Below are 23,954 nucleotides of genomic sequence, written 5' to 3' on the forward strand. Positions count from 1 at the left end.
GAATTGGAGGGTGAACCATGGCGCAACAGGTACTGTCACTGTTAAACAGCTCTAGGGTCCTGGGGTTGTGGGTTCAATCACCACTCCAAGTGACAGTTGGTGAGGAGTTTGGTGTGTTCTCCCTGTGTCTGCGTGGGTTTCCTCCAGGTGCTCTGGTTCACACACACTGTCCAAAAATACACTTTGAAAGGTGGATTGGTGACTCAAAAGTGTCCATAGGAGTGAGTGTGTGTCACTCTGCAAAGGATTGGTACCCCTCCAGGGTGTGTTCCTGCCTTGTGACCAATGATTCCGGGTAGGCTCCGGACCCACAGCGACCCTGAACTTCATAAGGACAATGGATGCAGTTTGACTGCTAAGAGAATGTGGACCATTGCTGTTCCTTTAAAATATTACATTTGCACAGTTTGTACCTGTAGTGAAACTCTGTGTGTGTGTGTGTGTGTGTGCTCTACAGGCTACAAAGTGGCATGAACCTGCAGATTTGCTTCGTCAATGACAGCGGCAGTGACAAAGACAGTGATGCGGACGACAGCAAGACAGAGACTAGTTTGGATACGCCTCTGTCCCCCATGGTAAATACACACACACACACACACAAACACACAAAACGTAGAGGCTGCAATAAATCTGTCACTCAATCAATCGCTTCAACTGTACATCTTCTTGAAAGGCAGAGATAGTGGTCCATGGGAAACCCAGAGACCACCCTCTGTTTACAGTCAGAGTGGCCATTATTTATTTTTAATAAACCTTTATTTTCAATGAGTAGCTAAAAGTAATATTTATGATGAATAATAATTTACTTTGTAGTCCATATATGAACCGGTTTATGCTCCCTAGAGTGGGTCCCCCACAAGTGGTTGCTCATATTTAAAATAGTTTAAACAAGAGGTCTGTCCCAAAGTCTTCTGGGAGAAGAGTGATATAGATGGGAGTTGTACTTGCGCGGCATCATGGGATTGCTTTCGTGGTCCAGGAATGGTTCGATGCTGCCTTAAAATTTGCCCAGATTAAGGTATCTCAGTAGGCTGCATAATGAGGTATCTAAGAATTGGGATGTAAAAAGCTCTCTATGTAGAAGGCTCACTATATTTTGGGACAGCCCCAAGGTGTAATGGCTGTTAAATAACTTGACGAAGATTCACTAAAGAATATCTCTTAAATGAAACAGCTAAATACAATATTTCTTTATGACATGTTTTTGATTCTTTTCTGGAGAGTTGGAATAATTGGGATAATTTTCTGATTCTCTCAGTCATTGTGGAGAGACCTGACCATTGTTCTGAGAAAACCTGCATTTTCTGTGAAGTTTAGATTCACTTATTTCATATTTCAAAGACTGTAAAGCAGCTTTCAGTGGACGCTGAAACAGAGACACACATTACATTACTTCACTCCACCTAATTTTAATTGCTTAAGAAATAATAAACATCAGAAAATAACTCATCAAAATAATCCAAAATAGTTCAGTTATATGGTCTACAAAACAATCAGAACCTGAGAAATTTGAAACCATAACATCAGCGGCCATGAGCAGCTTGTGGACCAGTGTGAATCCTCACATTTCACACTGGTCCACAATTCACACGGTGAAAAAACTGATTGAACTGATGAAGCACTGTTTAAGAGTTAGCGCTGAAATGCCTTGGACTGATGTTAAAAATACAGTTTTAGTTCATCTAAACTAGGACTGGCTCATTCAGAGTACCTGCTATAGTCGAATACACCCAGTTATTCAACCGGTAAACCAGAGACAGTTTTACCATGTAATGTGTTATAGTGCTTAAACTCTAATAACGTTATGTGTTCGAAGAGAAGCGACCCGAGTCAAAATGTCCCTGCCTTGTGGTGTGGTTGTGAACCCGAGACTTCCCCGCAGATGTTATGGAGTAATTTACCGTACTCTCTGTGGTAAAGAGGCAGAGTTACACTCTTCTTCATCATGTGAGCTTTCGCCATCTTTACCTTCATATAGAAGGAGGTGGAGTTAGGTGTACCATTTTCCAGACGTCTTTAGGGAAAACACCTGTGGAAAACCTGTGGTCATGAGCACATTCCCACAATGAGGTAAATACTCATATTTAAGGATGTGGCTTCACCTAAATGTTTACCAAGACAATAGCCTTCCGTAGAAACAAAACTCTAATTAAAATTCAGCTCAGAAACCACAGCTGGGAATCACACCAGCATCTTGTAATTCCATTAATTGCTCTCCATTTAATTACACAGCTTTATTGGGCAAATGAAACAAACAGAAAACACACCGAATCACTTCCTGCACATTTCCATGTCCACATTATTCAAGAAGAAATAGGGTCCCTGAAGGTCAAAATGAAAGGAAGTAAGAAAAGGGGTGCAATTTCAAAGGTTTTTGTTGTAGGTGTATTGTTGGGATTGATTTGTGAAAGGTGTTCCCTTGATGGGGTGTATTTTTGGGGGTGATTTGTCAGGGTGTATTTTTGGGGTGATTTGTCAGGGTGTATTTTTGGTGGTGATTTGTCTGGGTATATTTTTGGGGGTGATTTGTCAGGGTGTATTTTTGGTGGTGATTTGTCTGGGTATATTTTTGGGGGTGATTTGTCAGGGTGTATTTTTGGGGTGATTTGTCAGGGTGTATTTTTGGTGGTGATTTGTCTGGGTATATTTTTGGGGGTGATTTGTCAGGGTGTATTTTTGGTGGTGATTTGTCTGGGTATATTTTTGGGGGTGATTTGTCAGGGTGTATTTTTGGGGTGATTTGTCAGGGTGTATTTTTGGTGGTGATTTGTCTGGGTATATTTTTGGGGGTGATTTGTCAGGGTGTATTTTTGGTGGTGATTTGTCTGGGTATATTTTTGGGGGTGATTTGTCAGGGTGTATTTTTGGGGTGATTTGTCAGGGTGTATTTTTGGTGGTGATTTGTCTGGGTATATTTTTAGGGGTGATTTGTCAGGGTGTATTTTTGGTGGTGATTTGTCTGGGTATATTTTTGGGGGTGATTTGTCAGGGTGTATTTTTGGGGGTGATTTGTCAGGGTGTATTTTTGGTGGTGATTTGTCTGGGTATATTTTTGGGGGTGATTTGTCAGGGTGTATTTTTGGGGGTGATTTGTCAGGGTGTATTTTTGGGGGTGATTTGTCAGGGTGTATTTTTGGGGGTGATTTGTCAGGGTGTATTTTTGGGGTGATTTGTCAGGGTGTATTTTTGGGGGTGATTTGTCTGGGTGTATTTTTGGGGGTGATTTGTCTGGGTGTTTTTTTTGGTGGTGATTTGTCAGCGTGTATTTTTGGTGGTGATTTGTCAGGGTGTATTTTTGGGGGTGATTTGTCAGGGTGTATTTTTGGGGTGATTTGTCAGGGTGTATTTTTGGGGGTGATTTGTCTGGGTATATTTTTGGGGGTGATTTGTCAGGGTGTATTTTTGGGGGTGATTTGTCAGGGTGTATTTTTGGGGGTGATTTGTCTGGGTGTATTTTTGGGGGTGATTTGTAAGGGTGTATTGTTGGGGGTGATTTGTCAGGGTGTATTTTTGGGGGTGATTTGTCAGGGTGTATTTTTGGGGGTGATTTGTCTGGGTGTATTTTTGGGGGTGATTTCTCTGGGTGTATTTTTGGGGGTGATTTGTCTGAGTGTATTTTTGGTGGTGATTTGTCTGGGTGTTTTTTGGGGGTGATTTGTCAAGGTGTATTTTTGGGGGTGATTTGTCTGAGTGTTTTTTGGGTGGTGATTTGTCAGGGTGTATTTTTGGGGGTGATTTGTCTGGGTGTTTTTTGGGGGTGATTTGTCTGGGTGTTTTTTGGTGGTGATTTGTCAGTGTGTATTTTTGGGGGTGATTTGTCTGGGTATATATTTGGTAGTGATTTGTCTGGGTGTATTTTTGGGGGTGATTTGTCTGGGTGTTTTTTGGGGGTGATTTGTCTGGGTGTATTTTTGGGGGTGATTTGTCAGGGTGTATTTTTGGGGGTTATTTGTCTGGGTGTATTTTTGGGGGTGATTTGTCTGGGTGTATTTTTGGGGGTGATTTGTCTGAGTGTATTTTTGGTGGTGATTTGTCTGGGTGTTTTTTGGGGGTGATTTGTCAAGGTGTATTTTGGGGGGTGATTTGTCTGAGTGTTTTTTGGGTGGTGATTTGTCAGGGTGTATTTTTGGGGGTGATTTGTCTGGGTGTTTTTTGGGGGTGATTTGTCTGGGTGTTTTTTGGTGGTGATTTGTCAGTGTGTATTTTTGGGGGTGATTTGTCTGGGTATATATTTGGTAGTGATTTGTCTGGGTGTTTTTTGGGGGGTGATTTGTCTGGGTGTTTTTTGGGGGTGATTTGTCTGGGTGTTTTTTGGGGGTGATTTGTCTGGGTGTATTTTTGGTGGTGATTTGTCTGGGTGTATTTTTGGTAGTGATTTGTCTGGGTGTATTTTTGGTAGTGATTTGTCTGGGTGTATTTTTGGTAGTGATTTGTCTGGGTATTTTTTGGGGGTGATTTGCCAATGTGTATTTTTGGGGGTGTTTTTGGAGGGTGTGCTGTTGGGAGGGGTTTATGGGGTGCGTATTGTTGAGAGTGATTTGTCAAGGGTTTATTTTTGTGCATGTTTTTGGGGGGGTCTTGTTGGAGGGTGTATTGGGGTGATTTGTGGTGGGTGTATTTTTGGGGGTGATTTTTTAGGGTTAGGGATAATATTACACCGTCAAGGGGGCTGTAATGTTACACAGTATATTGATGGGGGCTGTATTCTCAGGAGGTGTATTGTGTGCCAGCAGGGATTAGAGCGCAGTGGAGGGTCCGGGCCGTGCGCTGAGACGTCTGGGACAAAGTAGAGCTTGATGGCCATTTTCTGGATGGTTGAGTTCTACAGGCAAAACAAATGAGATCTGAATATTCAGCATAGACTGTGATAGACACGGATCACTGGAGCACTGAGCTTCTGACAGCTGAGAGAGAGAGAGAGAGAGAGAGAGAGAGAGAGAGAGAGAGAGAGAGAGAGGTGTTTAGTGCCATCTGGCTCATCTTGTTCCTGTCTCTCCTCATCTGTTGTTCAGATGAGACTGACACTCCAAACTCGTGAGAAACTTCACACCCGTGCGCTGTGAATATAAACCCCATCAACTTATAGTGAGGCTTCAGTAGATTTCCGTATGAAGAAAGACCTTTTATTAATTTACAGTTGTGTCCAGAAACATTACATTAGTTGAGGATATCACAAGTTCTCTAAAAACTGGCAATTGGGATAAATGGTCACCCACTGACACCTAGTGGCCTGGTTCATAAATATCCTACTTAAATTATATCAAACATGGCTGCCCCCATGTGAAGGACCCACTTTATGGAGCATAAATTAGTAGACAAAGGAAGACAAAACTGCTCATGTGGATTGTTATTTACACTAATTAAGTGATTTTATATATATTTTTATTATTATTTTTATTTATGGGAAATTCACATACCGCTCCTAAAACGTAAACATAAAATGCACGTATTTCTTTATGAGCATGCAAAAATTACCAGATAAACACTGTGTCCATTAAAATGTGTCCTCTTAGTTCCAAATAAGAGTAAATCATGCAGTTTGACCAGAGTTGCCAGAACCTCTGAATACAGGGGAAAAACAAAAGTCCCTGCTCCAGACTCACGGGGCTATGACTGCACTAATTCCACTAATCCTCTGACCATGGGCTGTGTTTCAGAGTAAGCAGAGTTCCTCGTACTCAGACCGGGACACCACTGAAGACGACTCAGAGTCTCTGGAGGACATGGACTTCCTCAGCAGGCAGAAGAAGCTCCAGGCCGAGGCGAAGCTAGCGCTGGCTATGGCTAAACCCATGGCCAAGATGCAGGTGGAGGTGGAGAAACAGAACCGCAAGAAATCGCCCGTGGCCGACCTGGTGAGTGGATACTAGCTTACAGCATCAGGGCCTGCAAAACAGTCCAGCGTTTACTAAACGCCATTTCATCTCTTCCTGAGGTTAGGATTAGTGTTAGGCTGCTCACGTGTGTACAGTAACGAAATAGACTCATGCTCATATCTCCACTGATGTCTTTCATTTTATAACCAACTTTGAAAACTCCAGCTTTATGGACGTGTTTTAATATTATTATATTAGTATATAATGTTAAATAAGTAAATAATAATTTATTAACATAAAGCTTTTGACTTTTGTTATTGAACTGCTTTCAATTAATATTTTCCTCAGTGATGAAACTATTTGAGATGAAACTTTTTTCAAAAAGTGTAAGCCCCATTTTTTAATTCAGATTTTAATTCAGTTTATTTTATTCAAGCTGCTCTACTTCCTTACAGTGGTGCTTTTCACTGCAACAAAACGTTATTCAAAATTGATAAACTAGCAATGGTCCAAAATTCTTTAATATATCTACTTCTAACTACTTGTCTTGTTTCTCCACTTGCTGTCCATTCCCTCTGCTCCACACAGGTGCACTTTTTGATCTACAATTACAGACTATAGTCCACCTTCTTCAATGCTGCAGTAACCCTGACGTGGTGGTGGTGTGTTAGTGTGAGTCGTGATGATCAGACACAGCAGCTGTGGTGGTCATGACCATTAAAGAACAGCTAGAAAGGGGGCAAATGATGTATGCAGGGCAACAGAGAAACTACTGTCTATAATTGTAGAACTACAAAGTGATGTGGTCAGTGGAACCGAGAGTGGGTGTAGAAACCAGGAAGTGGTCGTAATGTTATGGCTGATCGGTGTAAAGACATGAATCTTGGTTGACGTGCCACAACTCTGGTTAGAACCAAGTGGCTGCAGAAGATTAATGAATGAACAAGTGAATGAATGAATGAACTAATTGGACTAAACAACAGGAAGGAACATTAAAGCAGATTTTTTTTAAACCTAGCTCTGTAACTGAAGGGGGAACCTACACGTTTGAGTTTAGCGAAGTGCTGATAAGTGAGATTTCCAGTTCTGAAGTCTGGATGTGCTCTGTGTGCACGGAAGCCCATGTGCTCCTCCGTGTGGATAGTTTCCTCTTTCTCATCTCGCTCTTCTCCTCCTTCTCCCCCGTGCCTCATCTCTGCCAGCCTCGTAGTTTCTGTTGCTCTCTGACGTCGTCATTCACATTGTTCTCTGTATCTGTGTGCCTTGTGAGAGAGGAGCTCTCACCTCCCACACTGGAGAACGAGTTTGGCAAAGGGAAAAGACCTGAATCGTTGTGTTCAGCTCTTGTGGCAGCACAGTTCCACTTCCTCACTCATAGAACACTGTGTTCTAACCTCGCTTCACACAGATACCTAGAGAGCTATCCTGAAAGCCTGTGGGAGTTTCTGATGATACTTCTGATGGTTCTTATTGTGAGCAGATCCTACAGGTCAGCAGAGGGAAAAATACAGAGCTGTCATCCTTTACCAAAGAGTTAGGGCTGATATCTTTCTACAGAAGAGGAAACATTTCACGCTTGGAAACAATTAAATAAAACACAGTTGGTTCCCACGGGTCACGTTTGGGTTAGATATTGACACTGGTTGTATTTTTATACGCGATACACAGGTTTAATTTCAGTAATTGATGCTGTAACACTGTTGACAGTGATGTTGAAGAAAGTGATTTTATGGGTTAAACTGGAACATGGGTGGCACGGTGGCGCAGCAGGTTAGTGTTGCAGTCACACAGCTCCAGGGGCCTGGAGGTCGTGGGTTCAATTCCCGCTCCGGGTGACTGTCTGTGAGGAGTGTGGTGTGTTCTCCCTGTGTCTGTGTGGGTTTCCTCCGGGTGACTGTCTGTGAGGAGTGTGGTGTGTTCTCCCTGTGTCTGCGTGGGTTTCCTCCGGGTGACTGTCTGTGAGGAGTGTGGTGTGTTCTCTCTGTGTCTGTGTGGGTTTCCTCCGGGTGACTGTCTGTGAGGAGTGTGGTGTGTTCCCCCTGTGTCTGCGTGGGTTTCCTCCGGGTGACTGTCTGTGGGGAGTGTGGTGTGTTCTCTCTGTGTCTGCGTGGGTTTCCACCGGGTGACTGTTTGTAAGGAGTGTGGTGTGTTCTCCCTGTGTCTGCGTGGGTTTCCTCCGGGTGACTGTCTGTGAGGAGTGTGGTGTGTTCTCCCTGTGTCTGCGTGGGTTTCCTCCGGTTGCTCCAGTTTCCTCTCACAGTCCAAAAACACACGTTGGTAGGTGGACTGGCGACTCAAAAGTGTTCATAGGTGTGTGTGTCTGTGTTGCCCTGTGAAGGACTGGCGCCCCCTCCAGGGTGTATTCCCGCCTTGCGCCCAATTATTCCAGGTAGGCTCTGGACCCACCGTGACCCTGAACTGGACAAGCACTTACAGATAATGAATGAACTGGAACATGTGATTTTTTTATGCTTCGGTCAGTGTTAGTTATAAATAATCACAACAAATCAAGTGTTTTTTTCTGTTTTCACTGATAAAATCTGGAGTGTCACAGTGAGGGCTGTGGTGTGTTCTCTCTTTGTCTGTGTTGGTTTCCTCCCACTGTCCAAAAGCATACTGATAATGGACTGACCGTGTGAAGCATGTGTGAGTGACTGAGTGAGCGTGTGAAAGGGTGTGTTCCTCCCGTTCTCCTGATGATTCTGCGTATGCTCCAGACCTTCCACAAATAAATGAACTAATTAATGAATGGCAAAGTGAAGGCACATTAGATATATATACATTTGTAAATATATACAAGCTCTAAAAGCACGCTCGTACTGGAAGCCTCATGATTTTTTCAGCAGGTTATTTCTGCTCCCCATGTTCCCGCACTCTCCCCAGACAATAGTTATTTTTTTACCCAGCATGCACTGCTCCATACCACACATCCAGAACACTTTCTTTATGCAGTGCAGAAATAAGCGAGGGCAGGAGCAGTGCATTATTTATGACCCACAATGCACTGGGTGGCGTGTTTGGGGACAAAGTCATGTCCAGCTGTCAGAGGCAATGAGGCTGAAACCTGAGGCTCAGAGAAGCTTTCAATAAATCAGGGTCCAAACAGTGGCGCACTGCAGTTTACAGCCACAGTGGATCTAGTTTTCAGCCTTTAAAGACACATTTAAAGGTTCTGGTTCAGGGCAGTAATGGACTCCTGTTCTGCTTTGTGCTGGAAGACCTTCATATAGGTCATTTAAATAAAATAAAATAATTTTAAATAAAATTATTTTATCCATCCATTATCTATAAGCGCTTATCCAGTTCAGGGTCACGGTGGGTCCAGTCCTTCACAGGGCAACACACACAGACACAGAGAGAACACACCTCACAGACAGTCACCCGGAGGAAACCCACGCTGACACAGGGAGACCACACCACACTCCTCACAGACATTCACCCGGAGGAAACCCACGCTGACACAGGGAGAACACACCACACTCCTCACAGACAGTCACCCGGAGGAAACCCACGCGGACACAGGGAGAACACACCACACTCCTCACAGACAGTCACCCGGAGGAAACCCACGCAGACACAGAGAGAACACACCACACTCCTCACAGACAGTCACCCGGAGGAAACCCACACGGACACAGGGAAAACACACCACACTTCTCACAGACAGTCACCCGGAGGAAACCCACGCAGACACAGGGAGAACACACCACACTCCTCACAGACAGTCACCCGGAGAAAACCCACACGGACACAGGGAAAACACACCACACTTCTCACAGACAGTCACCCGGAGGAAACCCACACGGACACAGGGAAAACACACCACACTTCTCATAGACAGTCACCCGGAGGAAACCCACGCTGACACAGGGAGAACACACCACACTCCTCACAGACAGTCACCCGGAGGAAACCCACACGGACACAGGGAAAACACACCACACTTCTCACAGACAGTCACCCGGAGGAAACCCACGCGGACACAGGGAAAACACACCACACTCCTCACAGACAGTCACCCGGAGGAAACCCACACAGACACAGAGAGAACACACCACACTCCTCACAGACAGTCACCCGGAGGAAACCCACACGGACACAGGGAAAACACACCACACTTCTCACAGACAGTCACCCGGAGGAAACCCACGCAGACACAGGGAGAACACACCACACTCCTCACAGACAGTCACCCGGAGCGGGAATCGAACCCACAACCTCCGGGACCCTGGAGCTGTGTGACTGCACCACCGTGCCGCCCGATATTGTATTATTTAAATAAGTTACCTGGTTTTCTTTATATTCGAGGTCATATTAATGATCAAATTGTGTGTTAAACTGATAGTAAACCTGTTAAATTGTGTGCACACTTTATAAACCTAATTTATAAAAGTAATACATCTAAGCTCTTTAGAGTCCAGCTGAAAATCCAGATTCAAACACTCGCTAACTCTAACACTAACCCGGATAGAAATGTGTGGTCTGCACTAAATGAATTTAACAAATGAATCAATTAATGGAATTGTTAATGACAGGAAAAAAAAATTCCTATTTAAATATTTAGAATTAATTTGAAAACACCCCGTATCTTTTTTAAATTTACATCAGATTCTCAGAAAGTATTGTCTGTGTATTTTATTATAAAAATTGTTGGTTTGTCTCTGTAATATTTTATACGAATTACAACTGTCTATTTCATGACAGATTTATACAGATAACCTTTTTCTCTCTTTTCTCTTGAATCACACCTCTTCAAAAATGATGATGTTGACATTGAATATTTGGGCAAAATGTCATGACTTTCTCAGCTCACCGTAGGAGGACTTCTGTACGCAGGAATACCTGCCGTTTCACTCGGTCTTCCTGAGCGATTTCCATTATTCAGGGACTTTTGCTTTTCTCTGTTGCATCATCAAATTAATAAGCAAAGCTTTCAGGGCTCAGATGACACATGATTTTACACTGACCAATGAGACGGAAATTCCAAGCTAGAGTCACACCGCATTTCTAGGACAGTATCGTCCCACGTTTTCTAACCACCACCAACACCACCACCACCACCCTTTCTTCACTCGAGGAGCAGGAAGCAGCTGGTCACAGTGTCAACATGCACGCTAATGAAGTGAAACAATGCAAAGAAACTAATGTGAGGTAAAGTCAGCGTCAGTCAGAGAAGCCTAAAAACACTCGAGTAAAGTAATAGGTAATTCTGCAATCCCACCTCTCACCCATGCTCCCAGTGCACATCATTCAGTTCCCTACTGATTCAATTCCTCTGCTCTGGGGTGAAACCGACGGAAGAAGTGAGTAACACTTGTTCGAATAAGTCTTAAAGGATGATGTCACCTTTACGTCACTCCTCATAAACTGCTTATGTAGGTGTCATGTGTTAATTACCGCAGTGAATCCTTTTGGTCGGAAATACAATGCTCGTGCTCCAAATCAGTGGTTTAAACAAAGAAATGAAATACGACAGAAATCCTCAGAAATGTTGAATATCTATATAATGTTTAACCGTTTTATAACACTCAAGTATTAATATTTAAGAACCTCCCCTGTCCATCTCTGGCTTGTTTTACATGAGTGCGATTCCTTTCGTAGAACTGAAGGACTGAGATCATGAGGAAGGAAAACAGTTAGAAGGCAGGGGTGAGAGGCATTGTATTAGGAAGTAAGAGAGAGAGAGAGAGAGAGAGAGAGAGAGAGAGAGAGAGAGAGAGAGAGAAAGCAAGGCTGCGTATGAGTGTTCACAGCAGTGTGGGTGTAGAGTTCTGTAAACTAATGGGAAGTTCTTCTCCCCCAGACAATATGAGAAGTTCCAGCATGCGTGAGTAACCTAGGTTACACTCACTGGCATTAAGCTTCAGATTTGGGGGAGCATTTGAAACCAAGACAGGAAAAGTATGAGAAGTTACCGCACTCCTCTTTAGTGATGTGTACATATTGACACCCGTGGGCTGTCTGACTGTATAAATCACCGTCATGGTTAATTACTTCATAGTGCTTCATCACATATATCTTTCTGAACGCACCGTGGTCATGGGCCTGAGCTCACCATGTCATAGTCGGTGTAAAGCCCCCTAGCAGTGGAACTGTGTCCTCTGGAGTGACATGCAGTACACAAGTGGATCAGACACAGCAAGCGCTGCTAGAGTTTTTAAACTCCTCAGTGTCAACCAAAACATCCACACAACAGCGTCCTGTGTCCACTGATGAAAGAGTAGAAGACGAAAAACACAGATGAGCTACTGTCTCTGACTTTACATCTACAAGGTGGTCCAAAGAGTTCTACTAATACACCACCATCACCAGAGTCAGTGTCACTGCGGCACTGAGAATGATCCACCACCACAAATCATACTCTGTGAGGGGTCCTGAGCGCTGAAGAACAGGAGGAAATGGGGCTAACAATGTGTGCAGAGCAACCGCTAGAACTACAACTGTGTGGTCAGAGGAGCCGATTTGTGTTCAGTTTATGAGTTTAGATAAGGATTATCAGAGAGGACTTCTGACATCTCACTGCATATTTCACACAGTCAGCCCTCAGCACTGTGGCATACCGTAGTATACCAAACAGATTAGCATCTCAGCGTGGTGCTCATGCATAGCCTCATTCCATATCAGTGTCTATTTATCACTATCTGTAACCGCAGTCAACATTCGGAAATCCGATTGGCAACACCCTGACACGTCAAACACTATTAAATATACAAAACACAAGCATCGTCTCGCTCGTTTGTCATTTTATGGTAAATGTTGTGTATTAAAAATGACCGTTTTCATTGTATTTAACAAAAAATAGTGTGAAAATAGTGAGTGAAGGATTCATCCGTCAGGAGAAAAAAAGAAACCGCAAAAACCTGTGAGATTTGTTCTATTCGTGGGAATAATATTGTATCCAAAAATACACGTGAGTTATGGTTTCGATGATTTAAAGCTGGTGATAGCCATCGTGAAGGAGGTGTATTAATATTATTTTTATTTCTTTTTAATAAATGATTATTTAAATACTGTGCAACTTAAAATGACAAAAGAGCTTTTTTATTATAATGAAATGTTACACAAAACACTTTTTTTACACCATATACATGTTTTACCACATTGCATCATAACACTCAGCTTGCCACTTTGTATTTATTTATTCAATGATGCGAAAATATAGAGAGTAGACAGTTGTTGTGCATCAAAATGTGCAGAAGTGTGTTTTCTTTAAGGTCCCTTGACAAGGGACGCTGTACAAACCTTAGCGCATCCTTTATTTACATTCTGGACCAGTTATAACAGTCCTTTACCATGAAGTGTTCGTGTGAAGGGCAGCTGCCGTGTTCAAGTAGGGGTTCATAAACATCTATGGTTTCGAAAAGATAGAAACGAAAGGCAAGTTGCCACCAAAATCACCACTATGGTCAGAATTAACCTTAGGCCTGGCTCACACACGGTCCTGACACACTTTCATTTTGTAGTTCCCTGCTCAGAGGGAAGGACTGAATTAATCAGCCGTGTAAAGGTCAGCTCTCTGAAACCAAAAGTCCATTGGACGCAGAGGCCGGTGCTCTCCAGTACCTCAGAACTCCAGTACCTCAGAACTCAGAGCTGGACAATGGGAAAACCTCGGGTTCTGATAAAATGAATAATTTCAAACTCTGACTCAGTGAGAAACTCATAATGAGATAAAGATCAGAGGGGGCAGGGTGAAGGGAGAGATTACGTGTGGTCGTGGTTCTGATTTGGTGAGATAAGATGCTTCGTGTTAAAAGAAAAGAAGAGGATTTACTGTAAAAAGACTTTCTCCAGTGATGTTCCAGCTATTTTTACACACATCTGTCATGAAGTCTGCCTTAGTTCTGTCTCCAGTTCACATAGTGATTTTCCACTTCGTTCACTCTCTCCCTTCACTACTTTCCCCTGTTGAGCTCACGTTCTCTTTTTTGGATGTAATACTCTTATTATTTGTGAGCACACTTGATTCTGTGGAAAGCACTATACACACAAAACCTTGTTAGTGGTAGCAGTTGAGTTTGTATTTGATTCTGTGAACGCAGAGGGCACTCAACCTGGTTCTGTAATTCTGCAGGATTTACTTCCATCTTCGAGTTCTCTTAATGTTGTTTTGCTTGTGTTCTTTTCCTAGCTTCCCCACATGCCCCACATTAGTGAGTGTCTGATGAAGAGGAGCCTAAAGCCCACAGACCTGCGAGACATGACCCTCGGTCAACTACAAGTCATCGTCAATGACCTCCACTCACAGATTGAGAGTGAGTTCAAACACAATATTATTATTATTATTATTCAGTCAAATGTATTGTTAAGAGCCAGTGGTAATGTGGAGCAACAATATTGAATGATGAAATACTTCTCCACTCGTGTTGATACTGGATTTGAGTTGACGGTGAAGAAACAGATAACAGGTGATACACAGGGAACAAATAAATATCACAAAAAACAGAACTACAGTGTCATACACTTTAGTCCGGAGTGTCTGAGGAGAGTAAGGACCATGTTCTCTGGTCAGAAGAAACCAAGAAATGCTTTGGAACCTCAGCATGTTCGGTGTGGACATGACCAACACTGCCACACTCATAACGCTTTACCACTACAGGATCCCTACCCTACTCTACATGACACTACTTGCATGGTAAACTTAGACCTGGTTCTGGAAGCGGGTTCTTGTTTAGTGGCTGTTCTCTCGTGGTTCAGAGCGAGTCGAGTAGGGACTAAACCGTGGCGTGTAAACCTTGCAGAGCGCTGATCGTCCAGAGAGAGTCGTCACTCTACGCCACGCGACGCAGACGACCAGCACCAACTCTCCATCTGTAAAATCTCCAGCTGCAGCAGAGATCACGTTTGTTTTTATCCGACTCACGACGGCAGCTCGTAAAATGACGCCGTGGTCTTTTGAAGAGGTTCAAACGCTCCTTGGATCGGTGGCCGACGAAAGAATCCAGCGAGAGCTGGACGCTGCAACAAGGAAGGAACAAACTCTACTGATCTGTCTGAACTGATACACGATGAGTAAACAGCGATTAAATTTACCACCGCCAAAGTTTTCCATTAGAAAAAGGGTTTTGAGACGGCACTGGGTACCTTCCCGATGAGAGCTGTGGTAGAGACTAAACAGAGAGTAGAGTCCAGCGGAGTCCAATAGAATAGGAACCATGCAGTGGAAAAGCACCATAACTGCATACTGCCTGCTGTGAAGCATAGGGGAGGTGTATTATTTTGGAGTTTAAAGGGTTCAGAGGCTTGGGGAAAATCAATATTAGAGATGGCTCCTGTGCACAAAAATAAAGATGTCTCTGTTGTGTTCGTGAACAGGTTTAAATGAGGAGCTTGTTCAGCTGCTGCTGATCAGAGATGAGCTTCACATGGAGCAGGACGCCATGCTAGTGGACATTGAGGATCTGACCAGGTATGGCTTTCCACACTAACGACACCCTGTCGTAGCCCACACCACCTCCTCCGTGCCCTTGCTGATAACATCTCTGTGATTGCAGCAGACTGTGGGCTGTAAGTGTAAATTTTCCACAGATTGTACATATTTTAGTCCTGTACGCTTCTCATAGCTGTGAGACCGTGGGCTATAGTAAGGAGTCATGGCTCTGAAGGAAGAGGTGGAGGAAGCTGTGAGGCCATTGCCCATGACATCAGTAATCACCGGTCAAACATCTGATCACTTTTGACAGCTGGGGACCTCCCAAAACCTGTGTGTGTTCCAGTATTGCACTCATAATTACTGTCCACTTTGTTGGAAACACCCCCACCTACATCACCTCCACCTACATTTACTGGTCCAACAGAAAATCTGTATTCCAAAGTACAGGAGAGTAACAATGGAGAATTTGCATATTTTTATTTGTTTTCTTTCTCGAATGAAAGTGGAATTAATCCTAGTACAGCATTGACATTTGGTGCTTGTGTAAAAGGCAAACTCCCAAAACATGCAGACTGCTTGTTATACAAACATGTGCACAACTGAGCATCTGTATGTTTACTCAGATATGTTCCTAGAGAACGTGCAGATGTGGGCCACTTCTGGCAGAGATTTAGTACTGCTGGCTAATTCACCTACCAACGTGTGTTTTTGGACTGTGGGAGGAAACTGGAGCACTCGGAGGAAACCCACACAGACACAGAGAGAACACACCACACTCCTCACAGACAGTCACCCGGAGGAAACCCATGCAGACACAGGGAGAACCCACCACACTCCTCACAGACAGTCACCCGGAGGAAACCCACACAGACACAGGGAGAACACACCACACTCCTCACAGACAGTCACCCGGAGGAAACCCATGCAGACACAGAGAGAACACACCACACTCCTCACAGACAGTCACCCGGAGGAAACCCATGCAGACACAGAGAGAACACACCACACTCCTCACAGACAGTCACCCGGAGGAAACCCACGCAGACACAGAGAGAACACACCACACTCCTCACAGACAGTCACCCGGAGGAAATCCACACAGACACAGGGAGAACACACCACACTCCTCACAGACAGTCACCTGGAGGAAACCCACACAGACGCAGGGAGAACACACCACACTCCTCACAGACAGTCACCCGGAGGAAACCCACACAGACACAGGGAGAACACACCACACTCCTCACAGACAGTCACCCAGAGGAAACCCATGCAGACACAGAGAGAACACACCACACTCCTCACAGACAGTCACCCAGAGGAAACCCACACAGACACAGGGAGAACACACCACACTTCTCACAGACAGTCACCCGGAGGAAACCCATGCAGACACAGGGAGAACACACCACACTCCTCACAGACAGTCACCCGGAGGAAACCCACGCAGACACAGAGAGAACACACCACACTCCTCACAGACAGTCACCCAGAGGAAACCCACACAGACACAGGGAGAACACACCACACTTCTCACAGACAGTCACCCGGAGGAAACCCATGCAGACACAGGGAGAACACACCACACTCCTCACAGACAGTCACCCGGAGGAAACCCATGCAGACACAGGGAGAACACACCACACTCCTCACAGACAGTCACCCGGAGGAAACCCACGCAGACACAGGGAGAACACACCACACTCCTCACAGACAGTCACCCAGAGGAAACCCACACAGACACAGGGAGAACACACCACACTTCTCACAGACAGTCACCCGGAGGAAACCCATGCAGACACAGGGAGAACACACCACACTCCTCACAGACAGTCACCCGGAGGAAACCCATGCAGACACAGGGAGAACACTCTCCTTACTGCAAATAGTAAAAGAAACCAAAAGTCCCCCCCCCACCTCCCAAATATTAAAAATGCTATTTGGCACCAGCCACGAAACAGTTCTGTTGATGTGTCCCTCAGTTGGCTTTAATGTGGCCTTCTTGTGGCAAAGAGAGCTCCACTGAAGTGCCTGCAACATGTGGAAATGTGGACCTGCTCTGGGCCAGAATCACTTGGCTGTCTGGGTTATTTTAGTCAGAGGATGTCAGAGGAGCTACAGTCTGCAACTGTACAATGCAGGGGTTTCTAATGAAATGAACAGTGAGTACAATATCACATCTGATTTCTAACTGTGTGTGTGTGTGTGTGTGTGTGTGTTTACAGGCATGCTGAGAGCCAACAAAAACACATGGCTGAGAAGACCCTTTCCAAATGAGCCCACTTCTATCACCCTATACTCCCCCATCAATGGCATCAAAACAGAAAAGAGCCACTTTTCTTTTGCTTCTGTGGTTGTACAAATACAAAATGATGGAGCACTTCCTGACAGGCGAAAAAACAGCGTGTGAGTCTTGGGTCCTGTTCCTGGCTTTCTGTGCAGTGACTGGCCTCGCTTCTTAATAGATTTTCATTTTAACTTTTTACATTTGCCAGTAAATTATAACTGTCAAACTACAGGAAAAAGAAGACAAAAAAAAAAAAACGACAGAATAAACATAGTGCAAATTTAGTAGAGAGTCAGATATAAAAAGCTTAAAAAAGCTCACTGTATAAAGAAAATAAGGATTAACTGCTGAGAATTTTAAGTTGGACAGTATTTTAAAAGTTGGCCTGTTTTTATTCTGCACAAATGGTAGTTTTCAACTGAAACTTTCATTTGAAGGTGCTAAAAGTCGAAAGGAAACATGCCTGCCTTGTAGTCAAAGTCGTAGCTTTTGGTAATATGTTCACTCTAATCGGTATTCAACATTTTGTGAATGTTGATTCTCTGACACAAGTCATTTTAAATAAGTGTGTTAATATCATTTTCATCCTATTGTATTCAGATTCTTTATTTCAGGAGAGAAATGTTTATGTACAAATATGTAAAATAAAAAATAAAACTTTGTTTCATATACCGTGGCCTGAGGTGCGTTTCTGTCACGTGCGTGTGACGCGTCGTCGGGTAACACTCCTCTGTTTGCACAATCTGGGAAAGTATTCAGGCTCCCTGTGTTACACAAAAGAGCCAACTCTCTTTCTTAGTTTTACCTTTCAGCTGGTGTTAATGAAGACTGGAGCCAGGCCACTCGCCGCTGCAATGTGAAAAATTACAAACACACCCACACACACACACACAGGAACCTGATCTAAACTTAATTCACTGAGCTTTAAAAATGATGCAGTAGCAAATCACAAAGACAAGTAGAAGTGCAAGCCACAGATATGTCCCAAATTTTTTTGTGGCACCGACTTTTCATAGCAGATGTTTTCACTTCCTGTTTACTCTTCAGGGACAGCAGGTTGTTGCTGAGTAGCTGGAATATGTTTTGTTTGAGCTGTAGACCGGGAGACGGTCTTGGCCAGTCCAAAACTTTCCACTTGTCCCCACTCAGCTGCTTTGTTTTGCCCATGTGCTCCTACTCTAGTCTTTGCAGAAATGATCAGGTTTGAGAACTGTCCCTTGTAATGGCCGTGTTTATTGTTATTTCAAAAACAGTCTTATTTACAGAGGAGAAAAAGAAGCTCAAATATTAAACTGTAATTAAACAGGGGTAATGTACAGCAGTAAACGATTAATAAATAACTAAACCACTAAATGTTCAGGAAAAGCAGGTCCATGTACCAGGAATAATACGATGCAATTCTTCTTAGTTGAGATTGACATGAATTCATTTGATTCCTACCCTCCTTCAGAAGTTACAGAGTGCAGTTTCCGCAGTGCTGAGCTGAGAGTAGCAACGACAGAGGCTCTGTTGCTAACTGTGCACTTGTATATATTGATTTATTGGCTATAGATACTACTGTTTTGATTATTAAAATATCTTGGCCTTATTTTGACAACATATTTTCATACTTTGCTAATCAACAACAACTTAATTTCAGTCTGAAATCACATCTGGAGAAAACAAAGACACTTTGGTCTAAAAATTTTCAGGTGGGAACGTCACTGAACGTCTCTGGAGCAGCTGTCCATGGTCTTTATATGAGCAATGCCAGGTGAAGGTCAGGGTGGTGTGAAGCCTCTGGCACTGGCCTGTGGAGCAGTGGAGTTCTTTGGGGTGATGAAGCACCTCAGTCATCCAGGACTGATCATCTAAACTCTCAGCTGTTATCTTTCTCTGTGCATCCTTCAACATTCTCATCAGAGGATGACCACTGTGTGGGCACTACACTGGTCTGGACTGTGACGTGAAGACTAGCTGTCGCTACAAACAATCCCAAACAAACTTGATCCGCAAAAAAACAGTAGTTGTTTACTCTTTCAGTTGGAGATCTTTTAGGTTGTTTCCTTTGCTGCACTGGTAATTTTTCTGTCCTCAACCACAGCAGTTTTCCTCAGCTGACATCATCGATACTAATCTGTTTACTCCCCTGACCTCCATTCCAGTGTGGCTGATATCGCTGGTGTAGTGGTCATTCTGAACTAATACCTTCTGTGTAATCTCTTAATCACAGCTGCTGATTACAACAGTTCTGATACAGCGTACGACCATCGGTTATTCCAACACTTCTTCTGAGATGAAGGGTGTTCATACGGTGTCTCCCTGTACTGTAACAGCCTCAAATCATACAGAAAAAGCTTTAAATGGCCGTGAGAATTTGATTGCATTCAGCCACAAGATCAGTGAACTCAGGTACTGAGACTGGGCGATTCCAACAGAACTGAGTGATGCTCAATCACACCACAAAACACTCCACAAACCAGTGATGGGGGGCTTTATCCCCTTTTAATCCGCTCATGGTAATGATCATAGGCTCATGTGCAGCTGCTCCAAAGTACGTCATTCTATTGGGAAACAGTAAAACAATGCAATTAATTAAGGTAATTAAATAATAAGTATTAATCATCTCCAAATGAACACAATCATTAATTTCCTTTTTTAAATGAAACACATCATTTCTTCTCCATTTTTTTGCTTTTAAATGATATTCAGATTAAAAATCATCCCTGTTGTTTTTGAGAGTGTTGTTATGGGATATTAATAATAGCTCTGATGTTTACAAAGCCAGAGTGAGCTTAAGCTTTGGCATTTACTAAGCCCTCCAGCTGGTTTAGTGCTGGAGCTCAACCTCGAACTATAATAATTATTATTTTTATTATTATTTATTTATTTATTTATATAATGCATCCTCCAACAGCTCAGAGCGCTTGACAAATAGTAAAAGAAAATGAAGAAAATGTAATATACATTAAACAGTATAATTCATTTATTATCTGTAACCCTTATCCAATTCAGGTTCACTGTGGGTACGAAGCCTACCCAGAATCACTGGGCTCAATGCGGGAACACACCCTGGAGGGGGCGCCACAGGGTGACACACACTTGCATGTTCACTCACACACTCACACCTACAGACACTTTTGAGTCACCAATCCACCTACCAATGTGTGTTTTTGGACCATGGAAGGAAACCGAAGCACTCGGAGGAAACCCACGCAGACACAGAGAGAACACACCACACTCCTCACAGACAGTCACCCGGAGGAAACCCACACAGACACAGGGAGAACACACCACACTCCTCACAGACAGTCACCCGGAGGAAACCCACACAGACACAGGGAGAACACACCACACTCCTCACAGACAGTCACCCGGAGGAAACCCACACAGACACAGGGAGAACCCACCACACTCCTCACAGACAGTCACCCGGAGGAAACCCACGCAGACGCAGGGAGAACACACCACACTCCTCACAGACAGTCACCCGGAGGAAACCCACGCAGACGCAGGGAGAACACACCACACTCCTCACAGACAGTCACCCGGAGGAAACCCACGCAGACGCAGGGAGAACACACCACACTCCTCACAGACAGTCACCCGGAGGAAACCCACGCAGACACAGGGAGAACACACCACACTCCTCACAGACAGTCACCCGGAGGAAACCCACGCAGACGCAGGGAGAACACACCACACTCCTCACAGACAGTCACCCAGAGCAGGAAATCGAACCCACAACCTCCAGGTCCCTGCAGTTATGTGACTGCAACACTACATGCTGCGCCCAACACTATCATTGTTTTATTTTAAAAAATGGAAGTTAATAATACAACTGAAGCAGATAGACAGTAATAGATATGGAGAATAAGCAATAAGGAAGGAAACAAGAGGCACGCAAAGAGCTAATGGAGGCATATTAAACAAAAAGACTAGAACATGTAGGTTCCACATGGTAGGGTATTGAGATAAATGTAGATTAGTAGTTATATGCATCCCTGCAAAAGGTGAGTTTTGAGAATAGATTTAAAAGTGTTCAGACAGTCTGCAGCCCAGATGTTTTCAAGGAGCTGATTCCACAGGCACAGGGCAGCAGGCGAGAGAGCTCGATCACCTAGAGTCTTGTGATGGGTCTTTGGCATCGTGAGTAAACTAGAGTTTGCTGACTGTAGGGAGCAGGAAGGGTAATGTGGAGTTAAACGTTCAGATATGTGTCCTGGCGCCGCATTGTTTAGGGCTTTATCAGCAACACTTTATGAGTGACTCGGTGTGACACAGGTAACCTGTGTAGGTGTCTGAGTATGGGTGAGATGTGTTGATGCAGGTGGGTGGATGTTAATAGCCAGGCAGCTGCGTGTCACTTTCACTTGTGCAGATGGTGTAACATTAACAGACACTCTTATCTGATCAGCAGACTCAGTAGTGGACCTTTTAAAAATTAAAATAATGGCCATAAGATAATGAAAGATACGATATATCTTATTGTGGCTTAGGGGGATTCCTTCCTGTTCTTGACCTAGCTACAATAGCTGCAACCTATCAACAAACACATCTCAAAAAACTCAACCCAGTCTAAAAAATGAAGTCATTGTATGTTGCACAGTCCTTTAGCATTGCTCATCACTCACTTCGCTCACACCCTAAACCTGATTTCAAAGCTTGGTGGGAAATATATCTGTTAAGCCTAGACCTTGGCAGAACATACCTTCTGGCCAACGGAAGTGTCTGGAATTCTGGGCGAAGGAAATTAGATGGGTCGGCTACTACCGTTCGTGCCCCACGTAGATTTGAGATTTGAACTGCACTGAAAGATTTCTGTAACACGCCTGAGCTCAGATATCATTTCTTCTGCTTTCCTCACATTCTCAGTGAGATTATTAAAGTCATACCTGTAAAAATAATGCTATTTCTCAGTGATGGTTGGATGTACCAGGATCTTTATATGACACATTTTAAACTGCTGTATCTTCTGTTGCCATTCATTTGTGCACAAAGTAACAGGAATGGGTGAGCTCACACACCCCTGGGAGCGTCAGTATGAATAAGTTCAGCATCAGAAACCACGCTGTTAACCTTCACACATCGGGATCGATCAGTCAGAAAAGAAAAACTCTGCTTGATTATCAATGACTGTTCATTTGTTTCATTTTATCCAGTAATAGATTGCGCAACAAGCCAAACTAAAATCAATTAACCGCAGATGTGCATAAGCTCTGGCATCTGCTAAACGCTACAGTACCAGAATGAGTAATCAGATTAATTGTTTCCAGACACAGGGAGAACACACTACACTCCTCACAGACCTGAAGAGAGGATCCCACCCAGGACCCCGGGACCCTGCAGCTGTCACAGCCACACCACCACAGCGCTGCCCACAGAACAATTCATTTTCCAAGTTTAACTCCAAGCAATTAAAGGCCATTCAAGGCTCAAATTCTGCTTCCTTTCCACTTTCTGTGTTTGGGGATGATCATCGCTGCTGGACTTTGTAATTCCCCTCCTCTGAATTCTCTCTATCTCCGCTATCATCAACCACAACGAGACCCACAAAGTGTCAGTCAGAATCTACAGCCCTGAACAATCATTACTCATTTTCTCTGTGTTCCACATCTAAATTTAGATGTGGTTAAATTCATGAGTCACTCTGTGAGTTTGAGGAACCAAGTTGACCACAGATACACACACTATGTTGTTGTCAAACTCAGTCCTACTTAAATGACATTGAAAAAAAAAATAGTTCAGCCTCTGTGGGATAATTACTGAGCTGTTAATTAAAGTGAAACTGGTGAAAGGGTCCAGACAGTGCCCCCAGCTCTGAGACTGTGAGGCCACTTTTCTCAGTTTGACATCATCACCTCGTATCAGCGATGAGTCCAGTTCACGTGGACATCCCCTAAAACACTAGAAAATAATAGTGAACCCTGCAACACGGTGTTTGTAAATGATTACATTTCTCCTCCAAGCGTGCTGAGCTTTTTTGAATTGCAGATTGTTGAATCCATTCAGCACATTGTTCAGTGAAATCAAATTCTCACATCTATGTTCTAGCAACTAATGTAAAGCTGTCTTGAGTAGAGACTGTCGCAAACTCTAAACACAGTCCCCAAGCCCCTAGAGCTGCACCGATGTGAAGTTACCTGCAGCACCACTGAAGTTCAACACAAAATAAAGCCTTTTATACTCACATTTTGTCACATGACCAGGTCCTGCAGGTATTATGGGACACTGGACATATTGTAGCTGCGGTAATCTTGGTTTAAGTTAATATACTTTAAACGGACCTTCTGTGTTCCACTGTAATGCAAAAGTGTTACTTATAATCACTGTTGACTCTGTGTGATGTCATGTGCAGGGCTTGGTCATGTGATCTGTCAGCTGACGTACATGTGACTATAGAAACCTCGGTATATCACACTGAAAATGGCCACCAGTGACTGCAACGTTCATGTAGCATTCTTCCATCGTTTTAACCATAACACTTTTATGAATGTAA

The 23,954-nt window shown here is 43.7% G+C and overlaps 1 protein-coding gene across 1 annotated transcript; it reads left to right on the plus strand.

The window, feature by feature from the left end:
* The first annotated feature begins 462 nt into the window (after positions 1-462).
* On the plus strand, positions 463-18,107 carry LOC136679156 (schwannomin-interacting protein 1). Its single transcript, XM_066657501.1, has 5 exons — positions 463-575; positions 5,658-5,855; positions 13,948-14,071; positions 15,132-15,225; positions 17,415-18,107. The coding sequence occupies exons 1-5, from the start codon at positions 471-473 to the stop codon at positions 17,464-17,466; spliced, it is 573 nt and encodes a 190-aa protein (XP_066513598.1). The 5' UTR covers positions 463-470; the 3' UTR covers positions 17,467-18,107.
* Positions 18,108-23,954: the final 5,847 nt, after the last annotated feature.

This window comes from Hoplias malabaricus, chromosome Y (genome assembly GCF_029633855.1).
Source record: "Hoplias malabaricus isolate fHopMal1 chromosome Y, fHopMal1.hap1, whole genome shotgun sequence".
Lineage (NCBI taxonomy): Eukaryota > Metazoa > Chordata > Actinopteri > Characiformes > Erythrinidae > Hoplias > Hoplias malabaricus.